Raw genomic sequence first — 13,927 nt, 5'->3', positions numbered from 1 at the left:
GTCTTAAGTTTACTCAACACGAGCGGGATCGGGACGCAAACAAATTCTCCTTCCAGTGAGGACACTGCCACCGCTGCAGCCTCGGCCTGTGATTTAGTAATATAGAAAACTGGATCTACAGCGCGTCTGTCTGTGTGTTTATATGACAGCAGCCCTGACTGCGCCGCTGAAGCCGGGAGTGGATGCTGCTGGTTTACAGCAGGACACGATGTCTGTGTTTCATCATAGCGTTCAGCCACTGCCGAGGTCTCAAAAGTGATTCTGAGAGAGGGAAAAAACACACATCAAGTTAGAGTGTGTGTGTGTGTGTGTGTGTGTGTGTGTGTGTGTGTGTGTGTGTGTGTGTGTGTGTGTGTGTCGCTCTGATGGTTAATGGTGATTTAGGAGGGTTCGTTTTTTTCTGAGTCTAACTGAGCTCAAGATGTCTTTTGGAAGACTCATCAAATCAACACAACACTAAAGAGGAGACACGTATGATGATAAATAGAAATGAATAAAACTTTTCATTGCAAACAACCCTTCACCAGCGCACAGTAACCAGGATATAACTCAAGTAGGAATTGAAAAAATAAAATAATAATTTTATTTATAGGCACCGTTCTTATAAGCAATCAAAGACCAAAATCACGCAGGCAGTTAGAGTCATGCGTAAAATAATAGTTGGTAAACGTAATAAAAAGTCAACAATAACAAAATAGGCAAGCTTTGTGTCTTATATCTATATATCTATATATATATATATACACACACACACACACACACACACACACACACACACACACACACACACACACACACACCCCAGGTGTCATGGTAACTGGTAAATGGACTGGTTCTGCTCTACCCGAGCGCACTAACAGGCCTCATTCATCCATTCACACCCATTCATTCACACAGGCACAGTTTTCTATGCTTTAGTGTTTTTATCTAACATTCACACAACCAATGGATCCGTTTGGGGTTCGTATCCTGGATCTGTGGCGTGCAGACTGGAGCAGCAGGGATCAAACTACCAACTTTAGCAGATTATTTGATGACCTGTTGTCAGCAGTGACCGTCTGCATGATCGAGTTATGTAATGTTTGTCTTTCAGGTTTTAAGCTTCCGTCATTTAAGTTGATCTTTTTTAAAATATTAATATTTGTGCTAAGAGACTCGCTGGTGCAATCAGCAGCTAAAAAGCCGGACATCTTCTACAGGATCTGGCAAGTATTCAAGAAATGTATCTCTTAGACGGAAAAGCAACAACTGCTGTTCGTGATGGTTTTCTGCTCTTGCATATATGATGTTGGGGTGTTTTATTTCTACACCAGAAGTGACTGGACTTGTATGACCATCTGAACGAAGTACAAACAGACACATCAGCTGCATCTCAGCCTGTATTAGCACTGAAAAACATACTGATTGGCTCTGATGTGCCCGTTTTGTGATAAGAGAGGCCCACCGAGAGTGGGCTGAGCAGCAAAACAGCAGGAGTTACTCCCACACTGAGCTGAAATCAAACATAAAAAACATGTCAATAAAATCTGTCTTAACTTTGTTGGTTTTAGAGGCTCTGGTAAAATCCTCCAGAGCGCTCTCTGCTCAACTCGAGCTCAAACTCAGGAGGCTACATGCAGTAATACTCCTCATGGCGACGGGCTGCCGAAGCACAGCTGTAGCACCGAGCTGTCTTTGAAATATTTACTTATCGCTGCATTATTGAGGGGAAAGTGTTTATATCTGCACCTTCTTTTTAACTACATGCATCATATCCTCCTTTTCCCTCCTACTGAGTTTACACACATATTACACACATATCATTGGGAAAAGCCCATTTTTACATTGAATGAGGAAAACAGAATAAACCGTGTGGCTGGAGCCCCACCAGTGGACGTGACGCCGTGAAACTCTGACATGTTTGCTCTTATCGTGTCTCAGTAATAAAATGACACTTTTAGCTCCAGAATAAGATCCAGAAATTCCACGTTTGCCTCTTCTGTGTCTGTTCCCCTCACGTCACCTGAGCGCACTGGTATATTATATGATTTATTGCAGGCAAGCCGCTTCTGGAGCTGCTGAAAGCTCAGCAAGGGAATAATCGCCAGCCTCCCAGAAATGACATGGAGACTAATGTTGGCTCACTGAGCAGTTGCCAGTGGTGACGGCGGTTTGTGGCATCATGTGAATCGAGGAATCTGTTTATGCAATGGAAATGCAAAGGAGCTTTCAGCGAGGGGCTGGAGCAGGGCTGCCGGCGGGGCCTTTCTTCCATTATTCACTGCAACTGTTCAAATGCATTCCACAGGTGTTGGACAGCTGATGACGTCTGCCTTTTCTCCTCGTGTCGGTTGTAAATTTGTGTTTATCGAGACTAATAAATGCCAAATGATTTGTTTTTAGCATCAGAGAGCAAGCCCTGCAGTCAGCCCTGTGAGCCTCCCAGTGCTCATCTCAGCGTCCAGCCTACCAGTGCAAAAGGATCTTCCTCCTCATTATCTCCTGCTTCTGTCACTGAGGACGTCTCCTTTGGGTGGACCAGTGATGACCAGGTGAAGCTGAACACTGAGCGTTACTATTATTTTAGGTTCTCAACAAATGCAATGACATTTACCAAAATAATAGTGATCCGAGGTCCGTTATGGACAAATGAATTCTTCCCTTTGTCTGACTTGACCTTTAGCAGCAGGTGCCGGTCAGCTTCAGCTTTAACTCGTTCAAAGAATAACTGAACGCTAACATTTTACACACCAGGCTCCCAAAGTGTGTCAGGACTTCTATTCACGTCTGCTGTGTTTGTCTTGTCTTCGGGTGCCTTCGCGCTCTGTCCAGGATGCGTGTTCGGTGGTGAGCGACTATGACTGCCCCTGCATCGAGGAGAGCAGCAGTGTGGAGGACTTGCAGAGCATCAGCCCCTCTCTCAGGGACTCTGAGTACTTAAAAGATCTGCGGGGAGGTACGCCGACCTCGCAGACAACTGCATCCACAGTGACCGCAGCCACAGAGAGCGTCGACCTCCAGGAGCCTCTAAACACAAACAGTCCAGCCCTAAACCGACCTGCACACTCTTTTCTGAACACGCACTCCCCACACTTAAATGCACCGTTCCCGTCCTGCGAACAGCCTCCAGAGGAACTTCCTCACAACCTTGTGGTCACTCAGCTCAGTCCTAAGTTGTTACCAGGTGGGTTCACTGATTGCGAGGACTCTCTCTGTGGAGGCTCTGCAGTAGGGCGGAGCTCGCCAAGTAATTTGATCGGATTGTCGGGATCGATGGAAACGGCATCGACAGCGGCGATGGAGGGAGCAAAGGACCAGTGCTCAATGGATTTTGATGGAGAGCCAGACCTGGACAGCTTTCCTATCCTAATCAGATCCATGTCTACATCTCGGAGGCACAGCTGGGGTGTCCCTCTGTCCCCCATCAACCTGGGGAGGAGGTAAGACGCAGAGCCGGACACGCAGAAACATTTCAGAGGAAGCGTCTCCTGTTACAGTCCAAATCTACTTGACTCATAAGTCATATAATAAAGTTTCTACATAGAGAAACATCTTGCTTCAGTATTACTCAGCACAGTTGTCACGCTCAAAAACAAAAACACTTTTCTGCCTGTGTTATTTAAGTGAGCTGAACGTTTCCTGTGGTTGGTCTTTCACAGCTTTTTAAATAATGACGGTGAAGCTTCTTTGAGCTGTGAAAATGAAACGTGCACAAAAATACTGACAAAACAGAAAATACACACAAGTCATAGACTCCCTCTGTCTCCCACATGTGTGTGTGTATATGCACATGCTTGTATATGTAAATCTATTTGCTTTGTGTTTGCTTGCCGTGCTGCCAGACTCAGTCTCGACACCAAGGCCATAGACAGTGACGGAGAGAGAGATGATGATGATGACGAGGAGCGACAGAATAGTCTTTTCCAGTCCACCTACAGCTGCTCGCCGTGTCCTGAGGAGGACTCCGGCAGTCCTGATGGCTTCAGCCTGAGGGTAAGCTGCCCAAAGATCAGGGTCACTGTGGTGGTAATAACTCAAAAGTGGCATCGAGGAACTAAACTTTTTTGTTAAAGTAATCTCACAACAAACCAAAAGCAACAATGTCATTTAGTTCCCTCTGAAGACGTCACAGACGTGCAGCTCTGCGCTGAACTCGAGCTCAGTGATTTCCTCAAACTGCAGGATGCTGTTCATCTTTCAGAACAAGCAGGTGCATTTCTGTGACACTGCAATGAATGAACACATCAACCAGTGAGCTTCTAATAGTTTTTGGAAAAGACTGGAAGTCCCAGAGGACTTTTGGTCTGGGACATATGGACGATAGGAAAGCTGTAGGTGACCACAGCTTGGATATTTGATACTAAACAACAAATTAACTGAACCACAAAGAATTTTCTGACCACGTTGACCAAAATAACTGAATGTAAATTGCCGTCTGCATAAGAAATCTATCGTATACAATAAGTGTGTGTGTGCTGCTTGCTGAGGAGTGGATACACGTGCGTTTATTCTTCTTCTGTCAGGACCACGGTGAGCCCGGCAGGCAGCTATACTCCCGCTCAGAGATCCTTGCTACAGACGATTGCTCCCGTGCTGCACACATTTCTCGTGTTGTACAGACATCCAAACGGGCTGCCAGGGCAGCAGGAGGTGGGCCGGCGGCTTTAACGCCTGTAGAACAAATCTAAGTTCAGGTTTTATCACCTGAAGGCATCTTTCCTCATAACTGACCAGTTTATCTTTTTCACCTGTAGCTGAGGAATTTGACCCGGAAGAAAACCTGCATTCTACTGAAGGACAGACGCATATGTGAGTACACGTCATTTACATCAACATAGCTGCTCGTTCTCACCGTGTTCGAGAAGCTGTTTCTGTCGAGTGCAAGTTTAAAGATGTTTGAAAGAAGGAAGTAGTTTGATTACATTAGGAAACACGTCTTCTAAACTATGTTGAATTGTATTATTGCAGTTTTTGACTCCTTTAGTGCAGCAGTGCAAATCCTGCTCTGTAGCTTTAAATGGTGAGCTGCAGCTCTCTCACTCCCACATAGCAGAGGGGCTTTCCCCACTCTCTGCTGACATTTCTGCTCCATGTCATATGTCAGCAACCTTCTCCTCCCACAGTTCCCTCTCCCAGCTCCTTAGATGGCCCCTTTGTGTCTGTGTGTGTGAGGGGGAGGGTTATTTTATATGTACCCGGGCGGTGTGCGGACACAGCACACGGGGGAGGATTCTTCTCAAAATCAGCACCCAGCTCCTAGAATTGTTCTCCTCCACTTAGTCTCAGTGTCTTGTTTGTCTCAGGGTGATGGTACAGAAAGTTCTGCAGGAGCTAAAGAAGTACCACGGGTAAGTAAACAGGAGAGGGAGGTCTGCGTGCTTTCACTGCTGTAGCGGCGTCCCAGTCTATAAAGCACCAGCAGAGCCAGACTGTAGAGCGTGCGTGTGCACACACTGCACTGTAAGTGCAAGCATGTTTTTGCCATGTTTTGCATGTTGACATTGTGCAGTGACACGGCTGTTATCACTGGGAAAACACTCACCGAGTCTAAACCACACTCTTTGTTTTTGTACAGTTTAAAGACTTGAGCCACGACAAACACGTTTCTCACATTTGGAGATTTTTGAATCCAGCCTTTCATTGTCATTGTTGTCATTGACAGAGAGAAGCAGAGAAGCAGCAGATCAGACGCCAAAGATTCAGGAAGTGTCACTTGGTACGAGTTCCTCTCTAACGAGTAAGTACGGCCCTCACCGTTGTTCCCCTGTGACTGAAGCTCATCGTCTCACATTTGGGATGTTTGTGATCTCAGCGAGTCCTGGGAGGAGTTTTATTAGCCGTCGGTGACGGGATACAAAACTGAAAGCAGTGAAAGACAAAGTGCTGATACAGTGCAGGCTGCTCTTGGTTCTGCAATAATGTGGTTTGTTTTTATAGAAACCATCAGAAAACTGTTACTAATCAACAATGTCCCCTGTTTGCCAGGATGAATTTCTGATGTGTGCTTCAGGGGAAGTTTTATGGGTTTTTATTCCCTTACTATGTAAAGCTCCCTGAGATGACCTGATGCTGCACAAAAAAGTCAATTGAAACTCAACAAAGAGTGTAATGCTTTTAAAGTCAGGGATAGCAGTGGATCATCTGCTTCCATCTCACCCTTTAAAGGCTGAAAGCAGAAGAAAAAGACGCCACAGAGATGCTGTGGTGTCTTTACACTAGCCTGTAGTTTATACTTTACTCTCTTGCTCATCTACCAGGAATGAAGAAGAGGAGGATCGTATAGAGAAGGTGGAAAGAGGCACAAAAGTAAAAAGGACTCTGAGCTCTCTCAGGAACAGGATGACCGGCTCCTTCAATAAAGACAAGGTAATCCTGTGAAGCCCCTACGACTTCATGGCGAAATATAAATGTACCTTTTGCACTGATGTGCGTGGCACGTTTGGCCTAATGATTGCATCTTAAAGCAGATTGCAATCTCTATCCGAATTGTATGTCCTGCCTCAGCCATGAGATGTCATGTTTATTATGTCTGAAGAACACAACATGTGCATGAAAAAACCAATCTGCCTCTTTCCTTGTTCCTCTGCAGGGTAAGAACCGCGAAAAAGAGCCTCAGAAAGACAAGGTGAAGGACAAGGACAGGGAGCCCAAAGAGAAAATGTGTGGCATTCACAGCAATGGGCATCATTTGGTGCCAGGTTCCTTCTCCAGTTGTGCCACGTGCTCGTTGTGCAGCAAGGCGCTGCAGAAAAAGCATGGCCTGCAGTGCACGAGTGAGTAACACCACAGCCACAGGTGTACACGCACCCACGCTTCTTCTCAGTCGGACACATATGTGCACAGGTGCCGCGCTCATGCACAAGCTCGCATCTATTTATACTGCATGCACACTCACTCGCCCACTTAGTGGCGCACTCATGCACACAGGTAAACAAACCACACACACATGCACATACAACACGAAGAGCTTGTGCTCACTAAACACCCGTTCAGCCTCCTTACACTGACATCTTTGTCAAAGCACATACATGGAATCAGACAGCAGCTTTCACCACCCGTCACAGTGACTGTGGCTCCTCTTTGGGGCTGTAGAAGACATTTTGCCGTTCCCTTCCCTTGTTAGATGCTAAGATGACACAGCCTTCCCCTTTCCCGCCTCATCATTACTTTACCTCATCAGGTCACACACCTCGGTGAACTTGTTTGGACAAATTCTTGCAGATGTTTCGGTGAAGCTGCAGCTCGCCTTAGATTTGTTTTTCTAGTTTGCAACATATTTCAGATTTCTGCTGTCTTGTACGTGTTGAATGAGCTCGAAGTGGAAAAGCTGAGCCTCGCTTTGTCTCAAGGTAACCAAAGCTTCATGAATCCATTGGTCTGTTACTCTTAAGCCAATCAAGGGCAGCGTACAGGCTATAGTCAGAATAATGTTACCGAATGTGTCTTTGCACATTTGGAAGATTATAAATAACTGCAACAGCTTCTGATGAACTACTTGTACCGTGCATGGAAGAAGTTTCCCAGTGAAACTCTTTAATAATGGCAGTCGTGTTAGTGGACGTAGACGAGAGTTAAGAACCTTTAGTCTGTATTATTCACATCTGACCATAACGTGTCTGACAACTTTACTCAAGTAAAACTAGTTTGCGTGTCAAATGTTAAGCTTCATGTCAGTAAAATGATAAAAAGTCTCTTCTCTTGATAAAGACGATGGCAGCACAGGTTTCAAAACTGCATCTGACCAAACCACAGCGCCACGTTTGGAGAAAATCAAACGCAGCATACCAGCACAACAACCTCACATCAACTGTTGGGCACGGTGGTGGGCGGGGCAATGCTTTCAGCTCGTTTTGCAGCCCCGGGACTGGACACCTTGCACTCACTGAGTCCACTGTGCACTTCTTAGTATACAAAAGTATTCCAGAGGCAAATGTGAGATTGTCTGTCTGACCAAACCTGGGTCACACAATAGGACAATGATCCCAAGCACAGCAGCAAATGTTACAGCAGAATGACTGAAAAAGAAAAGAATCGACGTGTTTCGATGGCACCGTCAAGTCAGGTCAGTTACATTTAATTAGTTTAACTTATACAGCACCAAATCACAACAACAGCCGCAGGGCTCTTTATACTGGAAGGCGAAGACCCTACAATAATACAGATGACCTCTTTGAGCAAGCACTTGGCGACAGTGGGAAGGAAGAACTCCATTTAAACAGGAAGAAATCTCGTTCAGGACTCTAGGAGGGGCAGTGACAGGAATGCTGTGGGCGGACCTTAAGAGCATAAACAAATGTCCACAAACCTAAAGCGATGCAGTTAAAATGGATGGTTCTAGACACACTCTCAGTATTGATGTTACATCTATGTTTATACAGGTTTGTTAAAGTGACAGTTTTAAACTCCTACTGGGTATTTCCTTTCCATCACCGTGACTGATGCTGGCAGTGTGGACTTTTGTCACATGTGTTGACATTATTGTAAACCAGAGGCCGTCTTCTCATAAGCCATGTGGTCTGGCTGTTGAGAATTTCACATCAACAAATAAAGTTTCCAGTAACAAGGAAACAGAAGTGTTCTCAATGTCATCACCATTTCTCTTTGCTTTCACTGGCACATGTGGATGGGAGCACTGGGGGCATTTAGTCATTCTGTGCTATTGCTTCATTATTTCATGACTATAACCCAATATTTCCTTTCTCCCTCTATTCTGTGGCAGACAAAGGCCATAATACGTCCAGGATATTTATACACCGTGCAGTCTGGCGGTCAGGATGTAATATATGGTTGTTTCTTATTGTTTGCTTATTAAACAGAGCTGCTCTGGTATCCTTCAGCGAGGCTCGGCGTGCCACACATTCAGTGTCTTCCTCTTTGGACTGCCTCTTTTTTGACATCTTCGTCTTTCAGCTGCTCCCCTTAAGGGTGGATCATCTGCCTCCATCTCACCCTGTCCCTAGCATCATCACAACGACCCACTACATACCACTACATCCACGAATCCCCTCTTTTGTCCTCCTTCCTTTTCTTCCTCCCTTCAACATCCTTTGCCCAGCATATCCACATCTAACCTTGTACATCCTGGTCACTCCCAGTGAAAGTCTGAGCATCTTCAACCATACACTGTCATCTTGTAAACCTTCTCTTTCATTTTGCTGCTATCCTTCTGCCGCAAATCATCCCTAATACTCGCGGATGAAGCAGGCTCTCATCCACCTGCTCCCCGGTCTCACTACAGATCACATTGTTGCCTGTAAATATCATAGTCCACAGAGCCTCCATCACTGTGTCAAAGAAGAAGGAAGGGTCTTAGCAGATTGCTGGTGTAATCCTATCCTCACCTTGAACCTGCCTGTAAACCTGCTGTACACCCTGCACCACCCTCACATCCTTCTTCACGCAGTACCACAGTTCCTCTCTTGCTTTCATGGATCCACAGAAACCACAGTGCAGTTCTTTTTGACTTTCTCTACACTTCTCCATCAGCACTCTCAAAGCAAACATGTCTCTAGTGTAAAGTAAAGTGTGCGTGTTAGTCCCCATAGGGAAATAGTTTACTTTCTCGGCATGAGGACACTGCTGTTCACTTATCGTCACCTCTCAACAACTCTTTCCCATATCTTCACGGTATGACTCATCAGCTGTATCGCTCTATAGCTGCCTCAGCTCTGTACATCACCCTTGTTCCTGAAAATCAGTACCAGTACACTTTTCCTCTGATGCTCGGGCTCTTTCACTCTCCGAGATTGTGTTAAACAATCTGGATAAAACAATAATAATAATTATAATAATGCATCTGTTACATTTCTCCATCCATCAATCATCATCGCTGCTGCTGCTGAATGAAGTCACAAACCCTAGATGCTCATGTGTTGTTGTTCCGCGGACACAGGCGTGAGAAAACAAGTGAGTGTCCCTTTAATTTGAACTCAGCCCTGTGGGGATTCAGCCTGTGGAATGCGTCGTTTGTATGCCAGAGATTGTTCCCAGTGGAGACACAAACTGGACAAAACCGAGTATGTGGGATACTTGTTGCTGATCTCACTGGCCGGTGTGTTTTATTTAACTCACGGACAGACTACAATTCCCTTCGGATGCAGCTGATTCAGGCAAACCCGAGTCTTCTTGGGCGGTAAGAAGCGGCTACTGTAGCGATGGTCTCAAGCGGGATCAGGTGGATAACTCCCGTTGTTTCCCTCTGTGGACTTTTCAGTCATTCCTGTCGTTAGCTAAGCCAGCTAAGAGCTAATCAAAGCCAACTAGGAGCTTTTTTCTTTTCCCTCCAGTGTTGACTCGGTGTGATAATAAGGGCAAGACACATTTACTTCCCCGAGAGTTTAATTTATACTTAGCTGGCCCAAATTAGCTCCCAGCTATTCTCAGCGTAGTGCTGGCTACTTATTAGCCTCGCAGCGCTTAGCGTGCTAGCTCGCGAACAACCTCTCCTTCTCGAAACACAAGGTTAGCTGAAAGCTTGTGTCTTTGTGGCGTAAACAAACCCACAACGCCACGAAACTCGTCTGTTTGTTGAACTTTACGTGGGTTTTTCGGTGACTTTGCTCTGCTGCCGGTTGTAGACTTTGCACGAAGCTCAACAGGTGATTGCTAGCGTTAGCTTCCAAGATAACTTGGTGTGCCTGAAGTCTTAATTTACTGGCGTTTCCTCTCATGTAACGTGTTTCAAACGGAGCGTGTATTCACGTTTACAGCAGTAATGTTAGAGCAGTGTTGACCGAGGCTGTCTCCACCTCGTTTCCATCAGCCTCCTTTATTTGTCTTTGCTCCCTCCTCTTAGCTGACTGAGACCCAGGCAGCTTTTATTCCTTAAATGTATATTCTTCAGTGTATTAAATGAGATGCTTCCCATTCCTCAGCCGGGCAGGTGATGCCCCTCTGCCAGAGCTTTGCTGGCATCAGGCGATAGGAATGCCCCAGGCTGAGGGGTGACCATTCAGCCTGTCACCTCACTCTTCAGCCTTTCTGTTCTGACTGGGTCACATGGTGCTAATTGTGCTTGGCAGGTCTACCAGTGCATAACAGCCCACTCCACTGACTCTGGGTCTCACCCATGTCTGCCTGTTAGCACAACACTTCTTTATGCATCACTGCCTTTCCTTCAAGCATGCCCGGCTCTCTGAATGTTTGCATTTTACACGATTGAAGGTTTGGCTCTCACACTAGTATTCTCCTCCTGTGGACCATTGTTGTCTACTTTTATACTGGTAACCTTTGGCCTAATTAATCAGGGAAGGGGGGGGGGGAAGCACCATTACCAAGAAAAAGTAGAATGGTTTGGACCATTACTTCCAGGAGTGAGAACCAGATTAATCTAATAGTTCAAACCCAAGCAAGGTCAAGTGTACGACAATGAAGGCATGGTTGTTGTGCTAATTTATGTTGTGCATTAGATTATTGGTGGTCTTCTTTTGGTGGACATGTTTCACTTCACTTTGTAAACTGCGCCGCTTCCCTCCCGTTTCATTAGATGATGTCATTGGGTTGTCTGGCCTCTTTGGACTTTGTCCCAAATGTTTTTGTCGCTAGTGTTTTTGGGGATTAAGAGTAACTTCTTTCTTTTTCTTTTTTTGCATGCATGATTGCACAGGAAGCTTTGTGCTAGAATGTTTTTTTTAAAGTGACCTGTTTTCCTCTTTACCTTTAGTCGATCAGCTATTTGTGGTAATACGGTTGATTGGGGTCACACATGCTTTTCACATGGTTCAAAACGATAAGCAGCCTACTTATTGAACTTTACCGTCAAGTTAATTTCCTCTCAAATTGTGACACTGCACTGTCCAAGTTATTCTGTGGAAGGGTGATATGTTTAACTTCTATTGTAGCTTACATGCTCTCTCTGTGTTTTCTCTCGGTTTCCTATCTAGTTGATAGGCATGCATTTAGTTACTGTGGATATCCATATCCATGGTTTAATAGCTGTTTGTGTCAGCTCTGCAGTGGACTGACCGAGAGGACATGCTTGAAAATGCTTTTCATTCACATAAATCGAACGACGTTCACATACAAAGGGCTCTGGTTCTCTAAGTCATGGGAACCAAACGGACTGCCTTAGTGACTTTGAATGCCATGTGTGGGATTCTGGTCATAACAGAGCCACTGGATCCACTCACAGCAAGCGTCTATAGTCAGTGTTTTTTGTTTAAGTCGTCATTAGTCTGTAAGTGAACAGTGGATGTGACCTAAAATGAGCTCTTGTGGCCCTTGACAGCAATTGCAGTGCTAGCCTCTATGGTTTAAAGCCTATACTTAGAGCTGTGACAGGGTTATTGCTTTCACATGAATTAACACAACAGCTTCCTGTGTTTTTGCACTTTGTCTTTGCTGTGAGTTATATATATTTTCCACAAACCAGGCTGCACCTTCAATCTGCATCTATCATATAGTAAGGAATAAAGTAAAGACATTTGTGTGTGTGAAGCAGGATCGCAACGAGAGCTTAAGATTGACAGAAATGCACAGCTGCTTGAATCTGAGCCACCCGAGCACCATCAGGTAGCCAGGCGTTCTTAAATTCTTTCTAAATAGATTCAAAGCCATCATCGGCAAACTCACAGCTGCTTTAGGATCTAAAATGTGCATCCTTTGTTATTGCATGTTGTAAAACCACCTGCGACGGAAACTGCAGTTTCACAACCTGACAGCGTTTCTGGGCCGCGTGTGAAAACAGTGTTTACATGATGTGATGTGTGAAATAATGCTTTCCTGGAAGAAACCCCTGTTCTTCTGTTGACCTCTGCCAAATCCAATGCCGGGCATGTGAGATAACACATTTTCTCTAGAAGTGGAGTAGCAGCACAGCTTTTTTTTTTTTTCTTCTAATTTTCTATCAGTTACAGCAGAGAGCAAAGTATCATTTTCACTTCTAGTTCACTGTGACTCACTGAAGTGTGCACTCTGTACCACAAGAAGACTTGTTGTGCGATGGGGTGTCAGCAGATGTTGGGTGTGGTCGTGGTTTTGTTAGGGAGCCGAATGTCCCGTGGATCAGCGACTGACATCAGTAACTGTAACTTCTGACATTTCTCAACAGTATCAGTCGTCCAGCTGATGATACGCGATCCCGTCCTCTAGGGCTGTGCGATATGACCAAAACCTCATCTCCCGATATCAGACATCTATCGTCCGATAACGATGTAAATCACAAAAATGTAACATTTTCTGTAAACTCGTGAATCTCGGGCAGCTCGACTTGCGTGAAGTGTTTCCAGCTGTGCGTCGTGTAGCTGGCGTCGAGTGTTTTAACCGATGCTGAAACGATACATTTTTAGACATAAGTTGTAACGGCGCCGTTTTCTTTGTGAGTATTTATTACACGGCGTGCTGCGGGGAGAAGCCTGTTCTAACGTTTGAGTCTAAGATCTATTTTTTAGCACCTGGCGGCTCTTTTTTACTTCTCATCTGTAAATAATCTGCATCTTTCACGTGATTCAGTTTATTTTGAAAAGTCTCAACAGGATCTTGAGCTTTATTGTGAAAGGTTTATGTGGAACATAAACAAGCGGACACGTGATGCTGTTACCTTCATTGTTGCTAATGACAACGCATAAAAACAGGCGCTTGTCCGTCTGTAGTGTGGTTATATCAAATATAAGAGAAAGAGAGAACTTTAAGAAATTAATATAAACACTACAGTGACATCAGAACCATGAACAAATATTGCTGTAAACAGTTTATTTTGCAACACCACGAAACAAACGACAGCGTGAAATGAAACGACAGACGCTTTTATATCGTCATCAGATATATATGGTTATATCAAACAGCCCTACCCTCCTCACCTGAGCTCTGCTTACTTTGATCTCTGTCACCACCCGTGTGTTCAGCATGACTGGTGCACAGTGTGCTATTGTTAACAAGCTGCAATGATAAGCTCGGTGATATCAGTGAGCAGAAAACCTACTGTTCTTGCTTATCTAAGGTTAATCTTTTA

The 13,927-nt window shown here is 44.9% G+C and overlaps 1 protein-coding gene across 4 annotated transcripts in view; it reads left to right on the top strand.

The window, feature by feature from the left end:
• The window catches only part of arhgef18b (rho/rac guanine nucleotide exchange factor (GEF) 18b), a 38,103-nt gene that overhangs the window by 5,302 nt on the left and 18,874 nt on the right, over positions 1–13,927 (top strand). For 2 of the 4 annotated variants that reach the window (XM_026157740.1, XM_026157741.1), the window contains 9 exons: positions 2,383–2,531; positions 2,812–3,419; positions 3,822–3,972; positions 4,503–4,629; positions 4,734–4,788; positions 5,283–5,327; positions 5,642–5,716; positions 6,237–6,345; positions 6,569–6,752. In XM_026157740.1, the coding sequence (XP_026013525.1) occupies positions 3,253–3,419; positions 3,822–3,972; positions 4,503–4,629; positions 4,734–4,788; positions 5,283–5,327; positions 5,642–5,716; positions 6,237–6,345; positions 6,569–6,752 (913 nt within the window). In that variant the 5' untranslated portion in view covers positions 2,383–2,531; positions 2,812–3,252. Of the gene's footprint in view, positions 1–2,382; positions 2,532–2,811; positions 3,420–3,821; positions 3,973–4,502; positions 4,630–4,733; positions 4,789–5,282; positions 5,328–5,641; positions 5,717–6,236; positions 6,346–6,568; positions 6,753–9,806; positions 9,886–13,927 lie in introns of those variants that run through there. The other 2 variants (XM_026157739.1, XM_026157742.1) reach the window with 2 other exon arrangements.

Source organism: Astatotilapia calliptera, chromosome 23 (assembly GCF_900246225.1).
Source record: "Astatotilapia calliptera chromosome 23, fAstCal1.2, whole genome shotgun sequence".
Classification (NCBI taxonomy): domain Eukaryota; kingdom Metazoa; phylum Chordata; class Actinopteri; order Cichliformes; family Cichlidae; genus Astatotilapia; species Astatotilapia calliptera.
Note: the sequence above shows the minus strand (reverse complement) of the source record. Positions and strands in the feature narration are given on the sequence as shown.